At 55.9% G+C, this 19,705-nt stretch overlaps 1 protein-coding gene across 1 annotated transcript in view; it reads left to right on the forward strand.

The window, feature by feature from the left end:
* The first annotated feature begins 1,147 nt into the window (after positions 1-1,147).
* TTC34 (tetratricopeptide repeat domain 34) overlaps positions 1,148-19,705 on the forward strand; it is a 39,310-nt gene continuing 20,752 nt past the window's right edge. The window contains exons 1-6 of the mRNA XM_015136837.3: positions 1,148-1,324; positions 2,025-2,849; positions 12,254-13,109; positions 15,892-16,117; positions 17,532-17,736; positions 18,925-19,091. Of these exons, the coding sequence (XP_014992323.3) occupies positions 2,066-2,849; positions 12,254-13,109; positions 15,892-16,117; positions 17,532-17,736; positions 18,925-19,091 (2,238 nt within the window). The 5' untranslated portion in view covers positions 1,148-1,324; positions 2,025-2,065. The remainder of the gene's footprint in view (positions 1,325-2,024; positions 2,850-12,253; positions 13,110-15,891; positions 16,118-17,531; positions 17,737-18,924; positions 19,092-19,705) is intronic.

Raw genomic sequence — 19,705 nt, forward strand, 5'->3', positions numbered from 1 at the left:
AGAGGAGCCAGCATAGGCCTGGTGTCCAGGCACCTTGGCATCCTGAATCGGGAGGGAGCTCTCTCAGGGACGCACCACCCCCATTCCCCCTACCCATGCCTGCCCTCCAGGGCTGCTGCCTGTGCTGAGGTCTCAGCCTCAGGGACCTGAGCCTGCCTCCAGCCACCCCACTCAGTCTTTCTGCTCCTGCGGCATAGGCTGAGGGTAGCCACAGGCTGAGGGTGGCCATGGGCTAAGGGTGGCCATGGGCTTAGGGTAACCACGGGCTGAGGGTGGCCATGAGCTGAGGGTGGCCACGGGCTAAGGGTGGCCATGGGCTTAGGGTAGCCACGGGCTGAGGGTGGCCATGAGCTGAGGGTGGCCACGGGCTGCAGGTGGCCATGGGCTTAAGGTAGCCACAGGCTGAAGGTGGCCATGGGCTTAAGGTAGCCACAGGCTGAAGGTGGCCATGGGCTGGGGGTGACGTTTCCTAAAACAGTCCTGAAGCTGCCACCCCTTCCTCAGCGACAATCAGGGTGCAGCAGGCTCAGGTCATGGCTCCTGCAGCTGCCTCTGGGCCTCAACCCGGTGACGGGGGAGGGGGTGCCCTCGGCTCATGTGCCCTGCCCTCCCTAGGGCACAGCTGGCTCAGCAGGCGCAGGCAGGACAGGGCTGCCTAGGCCTCCCAGAGGGAGGAAGGCCGAGGGAAACGGGCTGGCAGTGCACGAAAGGCCCCAGTCCCAGCCGACACAGGGAACAGCCTGTGGGGAGGGGCCCCAGGACCGGGTGACAGGGACCTGCAAGAAGAGAAGTCAAGCTGGGTGGTGAGGGGCCCGCGCAGCAGCCCAGGCAGAGCTCTGGGGGACAAACCCAAAGCCTGAGTGCACTTGGTGGGCAGGCGGCCCCACCTGCCTCCAGGAAGCGCCCTCCTCATCTGTGTGGAGAGGAGGCCGGGGGCACCCTGGCAGGGCAGGCAGGGCAGAGGCTGGTCCTGGGTGTGGGTTCTCCATCCCACAGGCCCCCTCTCCCCCAACACCCCCATGACCTCAGGGTTCTCTGCTCTGAGACAGCCCATTGGAGCCTGGCTGGGGCAGGGCGGGTGGGACCTCAGCCTGGTTGCCTCTGGCCACAGTGGGGCGCTGCAGGACAGCCAGGAGACCCGAGGGTGTTGACGCTCTCCCGGGAAACCGTGGGCTGTGCCTTCCCCAACCCACACGGGGCAGTCGCAGGAGCCCCTCCCAGGCCTGGGCCCTCCAGCCAGCCACATCCCTCCGTCCCCCACCACCCACGAGGGAATCTGGGTCCCCCGGGCACAGCCGGTTCAGCCTCCAAGCTGCAGGCGAGTGTGAGTGTCTGTGTGTGTCTGAGAGGGATGCTGTGGGCTGCCTGCTTGATGAGGGAAGAAAGGGCTGTGCAGAGCTAGTTCCTCAGGTCAAGTAGCTTGGGGAACGGGAAGAGGGGAGTACCAGGGGCTGTCCCTAGAACTTCAACCTCAGAACTGAACCCCCCACCCATGGGCTAGGGTGGCTCCCCTGACCCAAGGGCCTGGCAGGTGCACTCGGCCCCCACCTCGAATGGCCCAGGTGTGAGAAGGTGGGCAGGGGTGTGGTCCTGGGTCGCACTGAGAGAGCTGCCTGGACTGATGGGGGGGGTGTGCCTTCCTGAGGGGCTCAGGGTTGGGAGAGGCAGAGGGTGGGTCTGGGCGTCCTATCGCTGGGCCCTCACCCCTCAGGCTTCCGTAACCCAACGTGGGCACTCAGGGGTCAGGTGTTCTTAGAGGGAACGGAGCTGGGTGGGGCCACTGTCCCATTCTGCAGAGGAGGAAGCTGAGGCCCCAGAGGGGAACAGTGGGCTGGAAGTCAGCCTGGGACACCTGGTAGGCCCCACCCCACCAGTCCAGGATCCCCCCAGTTTTCACCCAGTGAGGTTCACTGACCCTGGGGTCATTGGGAAGGAGTGGAGGTGGCTCGAGGCTGGGCACAGGTGGCCACAGGGCAGGTGAACTGGCCGCCCTCTGTGCACTCACCACGCTCCCCCACCCCCAGGTACTCTGAGGACAGGACATGGGCCCGTCGGGATCCCGGCCATGATGTCAGCCCAGGAGCTTGTGGCCTGCCTCTGCCGGGAGGGGGAGCAGCACCTGGCACTGGGGGAGCCGCCCCTGGCCACCGCCTTCTACCTGGCTGCATTCAGCTGCCACGCCCCCTCAGCTCTGCAGAGCGTGCGGACTGCCCTGACCCAGGCTCGGGGGGCGGCGGTGGTGGCCACCCTGGAGTCCTGGTGCCGCGGGGACAGCCAGATCCCCGCCATCCACTGGGACGGCATGGCAGTGGTCTCCCTGACAGGGTCACTGGCCTCTGCCTTCCTCGGCGCCCTCTGCCCGGACCACCCCTCTGCTGTCCTGCACCTGCTGGCACGTCTGCTGGCCCGCGGGTGCCATGAGGAAGTGGCACAGCGCTGCAGCACCCTGCTGGACTCTCACACGCAGCAAATCCTGGAGCTGCAGCTGACCCGTGCCCTGGCCTGGGTCCTGTCCGGGGCGCAGGCAGCGGATGGTGTGGCCGCCTATCTCCAGGCCTTTGCCTCCAGTGCCGACCGGACAGTAGCTTTCATTCGCACCCACCAGCAGCCCTACCTCCCCCTGCTGCTCAGTGCTCTTCAGGACTACCTCTCGGGGCACCTGGAGGTTGGGCACAGTGCCGGCCAGTGGGACTCCGGTGGCCAGCGACTCCTGGCGGCTCTAGACCCCAAGTGCACCCGGAGTGACACCCTGTCACCTGAAGCTCTGCTCCACAGCGGCAGGTATGAGGACTGCCTGGCAGCATGCAGCCGGGCCCTCGAAGCCCGTCCCACCGGCAGCAGACCCCAAGGTAGGAGGACGGCATGGCCCCTGCAGAGCCAGGGTGAAAGCTGCCCCCGCCACTCCCTCCCCACATAGTTATGTCCTGCCGTGATGGGGTGAAGCTGTGATGGAGCTGGGGGCCCTCAGTGACAAGAAAGTCAGGCCCTGCCCCTTTGGAGCCCCCAAAGACACAAGCAAACTGCACGCTTTAAGAAATGGGACATGCAAGGTCCTGCTCCAGCCGGTGATCAGGGAAAGCTTCTCAGGAGAGGGGTCATTTAGGCTGAGACTGAGGGTTCCAGGCAGCAGAAGCAAAGTGCCAAGTCCTCACGGGAGCAAGAGCTTGGGCTGCCCCTGCCACTGAGGGGGCCAGGGCGACTGTCGGAAGGAAGGGGAAAAGGGATGGGGACTGCAGACGGCAGCTGTGGGGCTAGATCCTGCTGGCCTCCCAAGGCCCGTGGATGTTACCTTCAGTCTGTGAGGCTGAGCTATGGAGTGAGGGGCTGTGAGCTGCATTTTTTTTTTTTTTTTTTTTTTTTTTTTTTTGGTGAGAAGGAGTTTCATTCTTATTGCCCAGGCTGGAGTGCAGTGGGGAGATCTCGGCTCACTGCAACCTCCACCTCTTGGGTTCAAGAGATTCTCCTGCTTCAGCCTCCCGAGTAGCTGGGATTATAGGCACCCACCACCAATGCCTGGCTAATTTTTGTATTTTTAGTAGAGATTGGGTTTCACCAGGTTGGCCAGGCTGGTCTCAAACTCCTAACCTCAGGTGATCCACCTGCCTCAGCTTCCCAAGTGCTGGGATTATAGGCGTGAGCCACCTCGCCCGGCCTCTGATCTGCATTTTCAAACTTTCCTCTGGCTGCTGTGTGCAGAATGTGCCAGAGGAGCCAGGGTAAGGACAGGACCTGCTGGGAGGCTGGGAGTCTGGGAGTCTGGGAGGCTGAGAGGCTGTGAGGCTTGGAGGCTGGGAGTCTGGGAGGCTGAGAGGCTGGGAGGCTGGGAGGCTGAGAGGCTGTGAGGCTTGGAGGCTGGGAGGCTGGGAGGCTGAGAGGCTGGGAGGCTGGGAGGCTGGGCGGCTGAGAGGCTGGGCGGCTGAGAGGCTGGGAGGCTGGGAGGCTGGGAGGCTGGGAGGCTGAGAGGCTGGGAGGCTGAGAGGCTGGGAGGCTGGGAGGCTGAGAGGCTGGGAGGCTGGGAGGCTGGGAGCCTCGGAGGCTGAGAGGCTGGGAGGCTGGGAGGCTGAGAGGCTGGGAGGCTGGGAGGCTGGGAGGCTGAGAGGCTGGGAGGCTGAGAGGCTGGGAGGCTGGGAGGCTGGGCGGCTGAGAGGCTGGGAGGCTGGGAGGCTGGGAGGCTCGGAGGCTGAGAGGCTGGGAGGCTTGGAGGCTGGGCGGCTGAGAGGCTGGGAGACTGAGACAATGGTTCAGGAGGGAGATGATGGGATTCAGATCAGGGAGAAAGAGTTGCAGAGGAACCATGTGTCTGCGAGTTGGAAGTGACGAGACTGGATGGATTTAACGGTGGAGAGACAGGCACAGAGGAGGAGGGTCAGGAACGTTTTCTGGGAGTTTGTCTCGAACAACTGAACCGCGGAGGGAAGCGCAGATGGGAAAAGGGATCAGAGGTTTAGACACTCCCAGTTTGAGACACTGCTCCTGCCTGGTCCCTTCACTGCCTCTCCCTTCTGGAGGAGCACCCGGGGCCACAGCCCAGCCTCCTGCCAGCACCCACCACCCTCGGACCCCCGAGCGCCTCAGAGACGAGGCTGCGTCCCCACCCCAAAGGCTGCTGTTTGGATTCAGTGAACATGCGTAGCAAACCCTTAAAATAGTTAGTGCTTTACACACAGTCCTTTGAGCCCATCAAGCCTCATATCATTAGGCAGCCGGACAGGTGAGCCCTGAGGTGAGAGGAGCCTAGTTTGAAAGGGGGATTTAGAGTCAGCACAAATAAGGGATTGAAAGTCAAGGCTCCTGACAGAGGCAGGGAGTGGGGCCATGAGACGTTCTGGAGCAGACAGGACCTCCTGGGCATGAGTGTGTCACAGGGCACTGCAGGTCCCTGCCCCTTCCTCGTGCCCCACCCCTCCAGCCCCCATCCCAGGCCAGCAGACATCTGGAGGTGAGGATGGCAGTATTAGCTGCCATTTACTGAAGAGCTAGTGGGTGGGCCCCATTTGATGGGTTTGATATGCATAATCATGGAATCTGCAGAGCAACCACCATCCTCACGTGACACGGGGCTGCCAAGCGCACACAGAGTGCAGGCGGCTGGGACTTGGCCCCTGGGGTGCTCCTAACCGCCCTCCATACTGTGCTTCCGGGGAGGAGCAGCCCAGAAGGACAGGAAGAAGGAAGAAAATTCGGAGCCCACGGGGTGACAAATCAGGGCCAGAAGAGGAGGGTGTTTGCAAGATAAAGATAGGTGGACAGCACTGAGAGCGGCTGCGATGTCCACAGGGAGAGGACAAGGAGCGTGCGTTGGGCGCGTGGTGCCAAGGTTCCTGGTGACCCCAACGAGAGGGTGGGGCAGGAACCGGTTAGAGAGAGCTGCAAAGTGAGAGGGAAAATTTGTTTCTGGAAATATGCTAGCACGGATACGCCAAGATCCAGCCCCCACATTTCTAGTAATGTTATATTTCTGGTAATGTTGAGCATTACCAGAAAATGATCAACAAAGTCACACCAAATCCTGAGCTTCTGAGGAAGGAGGGGACCCCGGGTGCCCAGAGCATAGGCACTCAGGGGCTGGTGGGTGGGGGCCGTGCCCACAGCAAGGGGGCCCCAGGAGGGAGGGGTCTTCCACTTTAAAGATCATGCAAGGGCACGAATTGAGGGTGGGGGTGGGGGTCACACTAAAGTTCCCTGCAGAAATCCAGAACCCCCCAAGGGTTTCAGCCTTGGGGAACGTGAGGGAAGACCCAGCTCCTCCAGGAAGGCCACCAGAAGCTCGTCTGTGTCTGCTGTGGCTCTGGAATGTACGGGGAACACCTGCACTAAGAACTGTGCATCCATTAGACCCAAGTCACTTAGGTCAAGGGACTCCCCATATTGCCACCACCAGCACAAGCATGGTTTACGATGAGAAGAGAAGAAATGAATTTTCCTATAACAGACTTTTTACAAATGTGGTTTCCTGCAACAAATGGCCTTCCATCTGTAGGTTACTTTCCAAAGTCCTTGGAAACGTTGCACAAATCAGTCACTCCATTTGTACCTCTGTGACAGAATGCCACGGGCTGGGTGATCCATAATGAGTAGAAGTGAATGAGCTCCAGTTCTGGAGGCTGGAAGTCCAAGACCAAGTCCCAACAGGCTTGGGGATTCAGATTCCAAGATGGTGCCTTGAATGCTGCATCCTCACTTAGCAGAAGACAGAAGAACAAAGAGGTGAAAGGCACTGAACGTGCATTAATCCCACCCAGAAGGACAGAGCCCTCCTGGCCTAATCATCTTCAAAGGTCTGACCTGTCAATACCATTACAATGGCAGTTAAGTTTCAGCATGAGTTTTGGAGGGGACATTCAAACCGTAGCAAAAGCCTTCTATCATCTGGGAACTTTCTTTTTTTTTTTTTTTTTTTTTTTTTTTTTTGAGACGGAGTCTAGCTCTGTTGCCCAGGCTGGAGTGCAGTGGCCGGATCTCAGCTCACTGCAAGCCCCGCCTCCCGGGTTCATGCCATTCTCCTGCCTCAGCCTCCCGAGTAGCTGGGAGTACAGGCGCCCGCCACCTCGCCCGGCTAATTTTTTTTGTATTTTAGTAGAGACGGGGTTTCACCGTGTTAGCCAGGATGGTCTCGATCTCCTGAACTCGTGATCCGCCCGTCTCGGCCTCCCAAAGTGCTGGGATTACAGGCTTGAGCCACCGCGCCCGGCCCATCTGGGAACTTTCTTTTCCCTCTTTAGTAAGTAGATACACAGGGGCACACAATGTATGAGGATGAGATACAGAATAAATACCACTTCCACTCAAGGTAGCTGCTAAGTAAGCATCCAGGTACCATGATTTCCTACGTGCTTGTCTTCCAAAAGGACCGGGACGACCACTTCCGACTTGTTCAAGGTTCTTCATTAAGAGCTGCTGGGAAAGGTGACAAAGCATAGCCATGATTCCTGCGTTCCTCCCAGCAAGAGACGGAGTCTGTTCCCCATACAGAATCTGGCATGGCCTTGTGCCTTGCTGGGACCGATAGAATATGGTAGAAGTGATGGCTTGTGCTTCTGGAGCACAAGCCTCAGAGGTCCCACAGCTTCCACCTTGTAATGCTCCCAGGGTAAGGAAGCTGGAATCATGATCAGTGAGAGAACACACAGACTCACAGGCTCAGCTGACATCCATCACCAAAGGCCTGGACACATGAGTGAGGCCACCTTAGATTCTCTTGTCCAGTAAAGCCACTGGATGGCTGCAGCCACCTGAGCAACTCCTGGTAAGACCAACCGAAGAACTGTCCATCTTAGCCCAGCCCAAACTGAGGAATAATTATGGGCAAATATAAATGGTTGGATTTTCCTTTTTGAGACAGGGTCTTGCTCTGTCTCGCAGGCTGGAGTGCAGTGGTGCGATCATGGCTCACTGCACTCAATCTCCCAGGCTCAAGTGATCCTCCTGCCTCAGCCTCCCAAGTAGCTGGGACTATAGGTACATACCACCACAACTGGCTAATTTTTTTTTTTTATTTTTTGTATAGATGGGGTCTCACTATGTTGCCCAGGCTTGGTTGTTGTTATAAGCCACTAAGTTTTACAATGGATGGTTATGCAGCAAGAGTTAGCTGAAATAACTGCTGACTAGGTCAAAACATCAGTTTTGATGCATGTTTTAGGCAAAATTTGGTCAAACATTATAATATAGAACTTAAAATTTTATGTTTCCAGAATTATATAATGTACTACATTAATTCTACATTAATTAATGGAATAAAGAAGAACATATTATCATTGCAGTAGATTCAGAAAAAGTCTTTTATAATATTTAACATTCCCAGAATTTTAACAATCAAGAAACAGAAGAAAACTTACTTAATTGAAAAAAGATAATATCTACTCAAAACCTACCATAAATATCATACTCAATGGTGACAATTGAGAAGCCTTCCATTTAAAATCAATTACAAAGAGGCTGTGCACTCTCCCAGTTACTCATCATTGTGCTAGAGATCCTAGCCAATGCAATAAGGTAAGAAAACAAGACAGAACATGTAAGACCAGAAAGGAAGTCACAAAGTTATCATTATTGCAGGCAATATGATTAGCTATGTATATAGAAATTCCAAAAGAAGCAACAAAAAGGTATTAGACATAGTAGCAAAATTTAACAAAATATGCAAAACATTATTTATATTTATAAACACCAGCAACAAATAGATGCTCTGTGATTTTAAAATATACCATTTACCACAGGGACATAAAATGATTAAGTTCTAAGAGTCATATGACTTTATGGAAAAAGTATAAAACTTTATTAAAAGATAATAAAGAATACCTATAGCCATGCCTCAGTGACTCATGTCTGTAATCCCAGCACTTTTGGAGGCTGAAACTGGAGGATCCCTTGAGCTCAGAAGTCTGAGACCAGCCTGGGCAACATAGTGGGACCTGGTCTCTAAAAACTTTTAAAAATACAAAAAAATTATCTGGACACGTGGTGCATACCTGTGATCCCAGCTACTTAGGAGACTGATGTGGGAGGATCTCTTAAGCTTGGGAGATGAAGGTTGCAGTGAGCTATAATCACATCACTGCATGCCAGCCTGGGCAACAGCAAGATGCTGTATCAGAAAAGAAAAAATATCTATATAAATGGAGAGATATTCACTGTCCACAGAAGAAAAAGGAGGATGAGGAGGGGAAGGGAGAGGTAGGGGAGTGGGGATGTGGGACAGGGGAGAAGAGGAGAAGGAGAAGCAGAAGATGGAGAAAGAAGATGTGGCAGTAAGAGGATTTGCTCTACCAGTTAATACGAAGCTATACGAATCAACATAGAAGTTTATTGACTTCTATATATATCTATATATCAGGGATAGATAGAAAGACCAATAAAATGAATTAGAGAGCTCAGAAGCAGACCCACATCTATCTAAAACTTAACGGGTTACAGAGGAGTGTTGCAAATTTATAAGGGAAAAAAAGGAGCATTATTCAATGGACAGTACTGATTTCCTACCTCTCACCTTGCAAAAAAGTGAATTCCAGGTGGAAAGTGCTGCATTTTACAGTTTCTGAAAGAAAATATCTGAGAATGTCATTGAGATTTCTATGTACAGGTGGGCTTCTTAAGATACAAAACAGGGAATCAATAAAGAAAATTTTAATACATCTGATTAAACTAAAATTTAAAACCTCTATTTTGCCCATAACTATAGAAAATAAAAGGACGATCCACAAAAAGAGAAAAATGCTTGCAAAATATACAATGAGCAAATCAATTAGTATGCAGAGTATTTGAAGAACTCCTACATATCAATAAGAAAAAAAAATTCAATACAAGTCTTGGCAAAAGCATTCCCCAAAAGAGGAAACACAGATGGCTAATAAAACATGTGAATAATATTCAGCATCATAGTAATGAGACAAATGCAAAATTAAAACAATGAGAAACCATTTTCCACCCACCAGATTGGGGAAAAAATTTAATAAGTGAACCTCACTAGTCATCAGGAAAATAGAAATTAAAACAATAATGTGATAGCATTTACATTCCCCTCAGCCAGTCAAAAATTGTCTATCTAACAATGGAAGATCTGGCTTCAAGTCACTATGGAATAGCTTGCCTACATGTCCCAGAGATAATGATTATAAAAGCCGGATAAAATATTAAAAGTGACTATTTGAAGGCATGGATAAGTAACCCAGTGCAGGCAGAAACCAGCAGTTGACTCCTGAACAATGGTGTTGTGTGAGGTGAGATGTGCACCCTGCAGCTCTTCGCCCAAGAGGGCTCCTCAATCTATGAGTCATTGTTCAGCAGACACTGAAGTTCTCCTGGCTTGAGGTAGCACAGACAGTTCAGGGCTGAGAAAAATGGATGGAAAGTTAGATAAAGAATCCCGAAAAGGAGGGAGCCACGGAGTGGGTGCAGCCCCAAATCTGTGTATTAAATCTACTTAAATCTTCAGTCCACTGAAGTGCACATACAGGGGAAAGGCTAGGTGGGCTGAAAGAGCAGGCACTGGAAGCTGCAAAAGCTAAATGAAGACTTCAGCGGTGTCTGCCAAAAAGCAATAGAATTTGGAGTTTAAACCCAGTCAATTTCACTGCTACTAAAACAAAACTCAGCCCTCTTCAGAGGAATATAACTGAATTCAGAGTCTCCACAAAGTGTCCATCATGCCTGGTGTGTGGGAAGAAACTACTATTCACGCAAAGAGACAGGAAAATAAAATGTGAGCTACAGTCAGGAGAAAAAGAAATCCCTCAAAACTGACTTCAGGAAAATGTGCCTAATGACTGAACTGATGTGGAATCTTCATAGATAAATGGAAATAATATAAAGGAACCAGGCTGGGCGTGGTTCCTTATAAACAGGAGTGCTAGCACTTTGGGAGGCTGAGGAGGGAGGATCACTTGGGCCCAGGAGTTCAAGACCACCCTGAGTGACAAAGTGAGACTCCAACTGTACAAAAAAATCCAAAAGTTAGGTGGGTACGGTGGTGCATGCCTGTAGTCCCAACTACACAGGAGGCTGAGCCTGAGGTCAAGGTTACAGTGAGCCGTGTTTACACCACTGCACTCCAGCCTGGGTGATGGAGCAAGATCCTGTCTTAAAAAAAAAAAAAAAAAAAAAAAAAAAGTGTATGGCAAATCTAGAGTTGAAAAGTGCAATAATTGAAATGAAAATATTAGAGACAGCAGAAGAGTCAGTGAACTGGAAGACAAAATAGAGATTACTTGATACGAAGAACAGAAGAAAAATGAACAGAGTTTGGGTGGCCTGCGGACAATATCAAAAAAATCTCGTATATGTAACTGGAATCTCGGAAAGAGAGGAGAGACCACCCTTTCACATGGGAAAGTAAATAACAGCCCCCCCATCACCCCCAGGCCCGAAGGGTTCTCCCCTGGCTGCAGCTCCCTCGGATCCATGCACTTCTGCAAAACTCAGGGGCAGTGTTGTGTTCAAGGGTCAGTAGCTGACAGGAAAGGCTCCAAGTGTCTTTTACTTTGGCCACCAGAACTAGACAGAGTGGCCTTGTGGCTGCTTGCCTGGCTAGGCTCAGGGCGCCAGACACTTCTGCACTGGACTCTGCGCTTACCACAAGGGCAGCAGGGCAGGGACCGCAGGGGCTTTGCTTCTGCACCCTGTGTGGTATTTTGCCCTCTCCAGAGTCCTGTTCGAATGCAACGGATTGTTGCTATTGTTACTATTGAATGGGGTTATAAGGAAAAGCTGTTTGAAAATTCTGAAGGAGTCAGTGCAAAAAGCACTGAAGCAGAAGCTCAGAGGTCTGGGATGAACCCTGTGAACGTCCCTCCCCTGCAGCACCTTCATAACCTGTAAAAATAAGGTGGGGCCACGACCTGAAGCCCGCCTGGCGCGGAGTGTTCCCCGCCTCTCTCAGTGGCCTGTGCACCCTGCCTGGGGCCCTTTTTGGGATGGGGCGGCTACACTTCCCTACCAGTTAGAAAGCCGCATTCCCGTTTGCTCAGACACGAAATGTAACATGGGGCAGGGGCGGGGGGCGGGTGTGGGGGGAGGGTACCGCCCCTGACCTCACTGACTCACACGATGCACCAGGCCCCTTGCAGGCACTGGATGTAGGTAGATCCGTTTAATCCTCACACCCTGCGAGCATGGATCGTTATAACCCATTATAGTGCAGACCAGGGAACAGACGCAGGAGACTCCATAAATGCCCAGGTCCATCCTCAGTAAGCGGAAGGGCATGCATCTCCGGTCCTAGACCTAAGGGAAGAGCTCGGCTTCAGAGAGGGAAGCGCTGGGTCCTTACTTGGCCCAATGAAGGCAAGAAACAAAGGTGCCCAGGAATAAATGGCCACCACAAAGGTCATAGAGTTGTAGCCTCAGCTCTGCCCTGGGAGTGGAGGGGCACTGATTCCCGGGCGGGAAACTCAATTCTAAAACCCATTGTTTAAATGTCAGGCAGGGGAAAGGCGTAACTGAATTTGGTTTGCACTGAGCGGTGGGAGTGACTCTGAACCCACCCTGAGAACACAGTGTCGCTGGCAGGCACGGTGGCTGCCCCCTCGCCGCTTGCCCAGCACGGTTCTCTCCCTGACCCATCACTCACGGGCCTCGGGCCTCCTGCCAGCTGGTGTCATACCCAGGGCCACCCGGAGACTGGAGGGAGATGCCCCGGGCAGGAGGACTCACAGGTTCCTGGGTCCAAGCCCCGGACCTAGTGGGGACCTGCAAGTGGCACACCCCCGGGTAGTCAGCCCCCAGGCAGGACCCACGCCTCTGTTTCTCTCCGCAGGTGAGCGCCGGGCCGCCCTGCTGGTCACCCGCGCGGCCTCGGCCTTCTTCCTGGACGGCCGGGCCCAGGACGTGTTTGGGGACCTTCAGGAGGCCTTCCGCGAGAGCCCCTCTGGGGCGCGGAGGCAGTTCCAGGCCGTGTTCTCCGCCCGGGACCAGGAGCGTGTCCGGGCTCAGGCGCAGGAGGTCGCGGACGTGGGCTTCGCCCGCTTCCAGGAAGCCGTGCGGAACCATCCTGAGTTCCGCGAGAACGCGGGCCGCGAGCTGCTGGCCCCGGTAACCCGCGCGCTCCGCGTCCTGCTTCGTCTGGCACCTACCGGGGCGCGACCCGCGCTGGGAGCCCGCCTCGCCGAGTGCCTGCTGCTGGCGGGGGACGCGGCGCGCGCCCGAGCAATGTGCGAGCGCCTGCTGCGGCCCGCGCGCCCTGAGGACCCTGCCGGGGACCGTGCGGGGGACCGAGCCGGGGACCGCGCGCCCCTTCTGGCTCTGCGCGGCTTCTGCGCGCTGCACGCCGGGGACTCGCAGCGCGCCCTGGAGGATTTCCAGGCGGTGGTGGAGCAGGGGGCGCCGCACCCGGGGGGCTGTGTGCGCGCGCTGTGCGGCCGGGGGCTGCTGCGGGTGCTGGCGGGCAGCGCATTCCTGGGCACGCTGGACTATGTCACCGCCTGCAGGCTGCGGCCCGAGGAGGCGCTGCTGGCCGCCAAGGCCTACGTGCCCTGGAACCAGCGGGGGCTGCTGCTGGCCGTGCTGCGGGAGGAGGCCCGTGGGATGCTGCAGCGATCGCCACGCGCCGGGCCGTCGAGAGCGCAGGGCCGGAGGGAGGCCGCGGAGACCGGCGGCCCCAGCACACAGGAGGGGTGAGGACCCGCCCGGGCGCGCTGGGGCTGCTGCTTCTCGTGGGTCTCCTTCGAGGTAGCCAGGGATGTGTTTCCTACTATTTTACAAAGGAATGAACGGAGGCAGCGTGGCGGGTAACCTCCCAAAGCACCCGAGGCAGGTCTAGCTCCGCTGCTTCCATAGTAGGGGCGGCAGTCCCGAAATGGAAAGGGGAAATTAAAAGCCGCGGCTCACATTTCCTTCCAGGCCTTTCGTTTCGTGCATATAAAATAGCTCACCAAACCGAGTCTGTGCTGGACATGCGGTTCATTTGCTAATTTTCTTACTCAATAGGTCATGACAATTCCCTTTGTGGCTAAATGTGTTTCGGTCAGCACCGCCCTGACCTGCGCCCCTGCCACTACTCCTTCCAGCAGTCCTGGGTTACGTTTGTTTTATTTTGTTTTGTTTGTTTGTTTGTTTGTTTTTGAGATGGAGTCTCACTCTGCTGTCCAGGCTGGAGTGCAATGGCACGATCTTGGCTCACTGCAACCTCCACCTCCTGGGTTCGAGCCACTCTCCTGCCTCAACTTACCAAGTAGCTGGGATCACAGGCGAGCGCCACCATGCCCGGCTAATTTTTATATTTTTAGTAGGATGGGGTTTCACCATGTTGGCCACGCTGGTCTCAAACTCCTGACCTCAAGTGATCCTCCCACCTGGGCCTCCCAAAGTGCTGGGATTCCAGGCGTGAGCCACCGCGCCTTTGTTCTTAGCTGGAATCCATCGTGGGTAATGTCCTGTACCCAGAATGTTCTCTCCTTAACACGGAGACAGGCATGCAGTTCCTGGGTCAGGGAGCACGGCCACTTGTAGGATCCTTGACTTCAGGAGCTGCCCCCACCTCACCACAGTCTGGCCACCGCCCATCCCCCACTCACCCCTGATGCTCATTTTGCAAATTCTTTGCCAGCCCAAAGCCCAGTGGGTGAATCTCTAGCTGCTTTGACATCCCTCGTCTAATTGCTGGGAGGTGGCAGGAAGGGGTTTCAGCAAAGTTAAAAGCACTGAGAAGGGGGGCATTCTTGGGGGGCATCATTGATGTCAGCCTCCACCCCAAGGCACACACACAACACACAACACATACATAACACACACACAACACACCATACACACACCATACACACCACACATACAACACACACACACACAACACACACACAACACACAGCACATACATAACACACACACAACACACCATACACACACCACACACACAACACACACACACAACACACAACACATACATAACACACACAACACACCATACACACACCACACATACAACACACACACACAACACACACACAACACACAACACATACATAACACACACAACACACCATACACACACCACACACACACAACACACACACACAACACACACACAACACACAGCACATACATAACACACACAACACACCATACACACACCATACACACCACACATACAACACACACACAAACACACACACAACACACAGCACATACATAACACACACACAACACACCGTACACACACCACACACACAACACACACACACAACACACAACACATACATACACACAACACACCATACACACACCACACATACAACACACACACACAACACACACACACAACACACAACACATACATAACACACACAACACACCATACACACACCACACATACAACACACACACACACAACACACACACACAACACACAACACATACATAACACACACACAACACACCATACACACACCATACACACCACACATACAACACACACACACAACACACAACACATACATAACACACACACAACACACCATACACACACCACACACACACAACACACACACAACACATAACACATACATAACACACACACAACACACCATACACACACCATACACACCACACATATAACACACACACCACACACACACCACACATACAACACACACACACACAAAACACACACCACACACACAACACACCATACACACACCATACACACCACACATACAACACACTACACACACACACCACACACACACCACACATACAACACACACACACAACACACACACAACACACCATACACACACCATACACACCACACATACAACACACCACACACACACACACCCCACACACACACCACACATACAGCACACACACCACACACACACACCACACACACACAGACACACACACACACACACACACAGAGTTCCTCTGCCTTCCGGGTGTTTGATTCGCATGGCTTTGATTTGCTGGTGGTGAGGAACTTTCATTATGTGATGGCGTTTATATTTGTTCTCTGGGAGTTGTGAAATTTGAGGCTCTGGCCCCATTGCCCAGTGAGCGCTTATTAACATTCCCACATGGACACGGGAACGTGCTGCATGCAGCCGCATGTTTCCTTCTTCTGCCTGCGCGCACACCCCTGAGCCCAGCAAGGCCAAATCGTTTGTGCTTTTGCGGAAAAGGAAACTGAGGCAGGGTCTGCTCAGGGTCAGCCCTGCCACTGTCTGTCTATACCGCCTCAATCCCACCTCCCACAGGGTGAGGGAAGGGTGAGGGAGGGCGTGAGGGCCGTGTGATAGGAAGGGCACCTTTGGCCTCTGGGGATGGCATGGCATGAGGGTCCCTCCAGAGGGAGCTGCCCAGGCCAGGTGCAGGAGATGGGATTTCCCCACTGCCCAATCACCTGGGCAGGTGGAGGGGTTGTCAAAAGGGGCAGGCCCCTCTGAGCTGATCTCCACCCAGGGACGCCCGCGGCGTGCACCAGCTGGCCACACTGCTGATGGAGCTGGATTCGGAGGACGAGGCCTCTTGCCTCCTGGCGGCTGACGCCCTGTACCGCCTGGGCCGCCTGGAGGAGACACACAAGGCCCTGCTGGTGGCCCTCTCCCGGAGGCCCCAGGCAGCCCCTGTGCTGGCACGGCTGGCCCTGTTACAGCTGAGGAGGGGCTTTTTCTATGATGCCAACCAGGTGAGGAGGCCCGGGGGGTGAGAGAGGGCAGGTGGAAACGGGCCCAGCTGGGAAGAGGGCATAGGCCTCCTGTGGACTTGGCGCTGGACCCTGCAGTCTGAGCTTTGGACCGGGCGACTGCATTCAGCCCCAGCTCTGCACCTGCTGCAGGCCCTCACCTGTCTGACGCTCAGTCTCCTTATCTGGGTCCAGGTCCCATGGGTCGTCATGGAAATCAGCTGGGGCAGGTCCCTGGGGTCGGCAGATTCCCCGCATGCATAGCTGCTTTGTCGTACTTGCTTCCACTGTGGTTATGAAGCAGAAGGGCCAGGAACCGACTGCAGGCCGAGCTTCTCTCCAAGTCTCTCACATAAACTAGGCTTGGATGCAACCCTGCCTTGGGGAGGGTAGCAGAGGGGCCCTCCCTTCCTGCCTCCAAGACCCCCCGCTCCCAGGAAAGGCAGACCCTCACCTGCTCTGGTGGGATTCAGGCCTTGGGGCCTGGGGTGAGGGCCTTGTCGTGCCTTCTTCCCCCCGGGGCCTGGTTTGGGTTCTGATCTCCTTGCCCTGCCCAGGTTCGGATGCCCTGAACCTGCATCCTCTTGCTCAGCTTGGGGAACCCGTGTGCCCACCAGCGGCCAGCAGGGGGCAGCATTGGGCCTCCTTCGGATGGAGCTGCGGAGAGGGGAGGTTGTGGGGTGGAGGTCTCCCCTCGCTCAGAGACCTGGTCCTACTTGGCCGTGCTGGGCTTTTGCTCTGCGTCGTCTGAAGGACTCCCTGGCGCCTGTTGACCCTTCCTGACCTAAAAGCCCCTTCCTCTGCTTATGGGAGCACACCCATTCCTTGCTCCAGTGGGCCCACTGGGGCGGGGTCTCCACCTCCATGGGACAGAGAAGTCCTAGGCTCAGGACCCTGAGAGCCCCAGCCCAACAGTGCCATGCCACGGACAGACGCGGCTCTGACTGCAGCCCAGAGCAGGCTCACAGCTCCCCTCCCTGCCTGCTCCTCTGCACCAAGCTGGGGACACAGTCCCTGCCTGCTGTGGGACCCCCACCTGTGGGGAAACAAAATGCCCCCAAAGGCTCAAAAGGCCACGCTGCAACACACAGCCAACCTCCTAGTACTCAGATAGGGAGAAGCCCCCAGGCTTATGGACACACAGCCAGGGGCTGGGGGAGGCAGCGAGCAGGAGTACGGGATGATCAGGGTGGCGGCACTGGGTGTGCCCTGGGGCAGAGAGGGTGGGGTGAGGAATTGCCAGGGGCATTGGCACTGGGTGAGCCCTGGGGCAGCAAGGGTGGGGCTGGGGGTGTTGGCACCAGATGGTCCCTGGGGCAGTGAGGATGGGGTGGGGGATGGCCAGGGGCGTCGGTACAGGGTGGGCCCCAGGGCATCGGTCCCAAGGGTGTGGGCAGTGACTGTGGCACTCCTGCAGTTGGTGAAGAAGCTGGTCCAGTCCGGTGACACCGCCTGCCTCCAGTCCACCCTGGACATCTTCTGCCACGAGGACCGGCAGCTGCTTCAAGGCCACTGCCATGCCAGGGCCCTGGCCATCCTGCGGGCACGGCCAGGCGGGGCCGACGGCAGGGCCCACACCAAGGAGGCCATCGCCTACCTCTCTCTGGCCATCTTTGCTGCAGGTAGGGGCTGCCCACCTGCTCCCAGGGCCCAGTCTTGTGCCGGGCACAGGATGGGGAGCCTTTGCCGTGTTGGACAGTGGGGACACGCGTGCTCCCCAGGTGCAGGGGCCTCAGGAACACCCACGGGGTGGACAGGGCAGGGGCCACTCGCTGAGGGCATCTCGCCATCAAGGTGGGTGCACCAAGGCCTGAGACCGGCCTCTGAGACCTGGGGCCTGAGCTGGGATCTGAGCTGTGCCCTGCCTAGTGCCTGAGCTGCTGTCCCAGAAGCCTCAGCCCTGAGGGAAAAGGGCCCCTTTCCCAGTTAATGACAAGGAGGCAAGGTCCCTGCTCCCCTCAGCCCTTCCGAGAAACAATGACTGAAGCTCCTCCCGTGCACGCCTGGCCTCCCCACCCGGGGACACCCAGCGCGGGGGTGCTGCCTGCTTCTTGGAGTCAGTGCTGTTTTCTGGTGGGACCAAGTGTCTGGAGGGAAGGGGATGTTTCCCAGGACTCACAGGGATCTCCCGGGGTACAGGGAGTGTGAGAGCCTGGACCTAGATCAGGCTGCCGCGTGGAACCTGGCCATGCACTTAGTGAGCACCCCTCACCCTCCTCTCTCAAAGGCGGATGGCAGAGTAGCCCATGTGGGCTGGAAGTGGGAGTCGGAGAGCTCATTCTGGGATAGAACCTGGCACGGAGAGCATGCCCTGAACGCGTTGGTGGGAACGTGCACAGCCCAGAGCAGCCCAGAGCAGCCCAGAGCGGCCCGGCATGTTGTCCCATGTCCGTCACCAGACAGACACCTAGAAGGGGCACGATAATGATAACCTCTTTGGGGAGGGGTCTCTTATGCCCAGAATCCAGGGGGCTCCTCCTAGACTGCCCCATATCCAAGCCTCACACCTTCCTGCTGCTGCCACTCCAGGTCCCACCCCAGGACCCTGACCCCCTGCCCTTGCCTGGCCTCAGAGGCAGCTGCAGTGCCCCTTCCCTTGGCAGACCCCCAGCTGTCTCCAGTCCTGGCACGGCTCCTCTTGCCCCGAAGCCAAGGCCCCCAGGTCCGCCGTGACTGTCTCTATGTGTCTCAGTGCCCAGTGGTGAGCCCTGAAGCTCATGCACCCTCTGCCCTCCCCGACCTGGGCAGGAGGGACACTGGGGGAGGGACCCAGCACAGGCTCCTCCCAACCCCATGCCATCTTCCTGCAGGAAGCCAGGCAAGTGAATCCCTCCTTGCCCGAGCCCGCTGCTATGGGTTCCTGGGCCAGAAGAAGACGGCCATGTTCGACTTCAACGCAGTGCTGCGGGCTGAGCCGGAGAACGTGCAGGCACTGTGTGGACGGGCATTGGTGCACCTGGCCCTAGACCAGCTGCAGGTGCCACCCCACTCCCCACCTGGGCCTGGGCAAACGGGTGGGGGACCCAGGGAGTTGCCTCTACCCCAAGGAGAGAGGGAGCCAGGAGGCCGTCCTGAGCAGCAAGATGCCCATCAAAACCTATGTTCCCATCCCCACCTGTACTGCGGCTCATGGGAGCCTGGTCCCCACAAACCCAGTTTCTGGGAGTCCTGCCCTTTCGTCCTCCCAGCCTGTCTGCATGGATAGACGTGCAAGCCTTCAGAGGTACTACGGGTCCTCCCCAGCTTAAATAATGCTCAGTGCATGCAGGGGTCCCTCTGGGGCTGTTGGCCAGGAGGTGTTCCCGCGGCTGCATTGGTGGGGCTGCCTGGCCCCCGGTGTTCAGAGGGTTTTGGAGGACATACGCAGAGGGAGTAAGTGCTGGCCTCGGTCAGCCATGTCTGCCACAGACAGGTGTGGGGATTCAGCCCCTGGACCCTGATCTGAGCTTCGTTTACTTGCTCTTTAAGTTCAGTCTCTATGCATTTAAGACTTTCTTCTGCAGAAACTGCTCCAATGTAAAATAAAAGTTGAGAGAGGGGCAATGGCAAGAAGACAGATCCCGTTCGGCTGGGGGAGGCCTGTGTGCTGGA

The sequence above is a fragment of the Macaca mulatta genome, chromosome 1, assembly GCF_049350105.2.
Source record: "Macaca mulatta isolate MMU2019108-1 chromosome 1, T2T-MMU8v2.0, whole genome shotgun sequence".
Lineage (NCBI taxonomy): Eukaryota > Metazoa > Chordata > Mammalia > Primates > Cercopithecidae > Macaca > Macaca mulatta.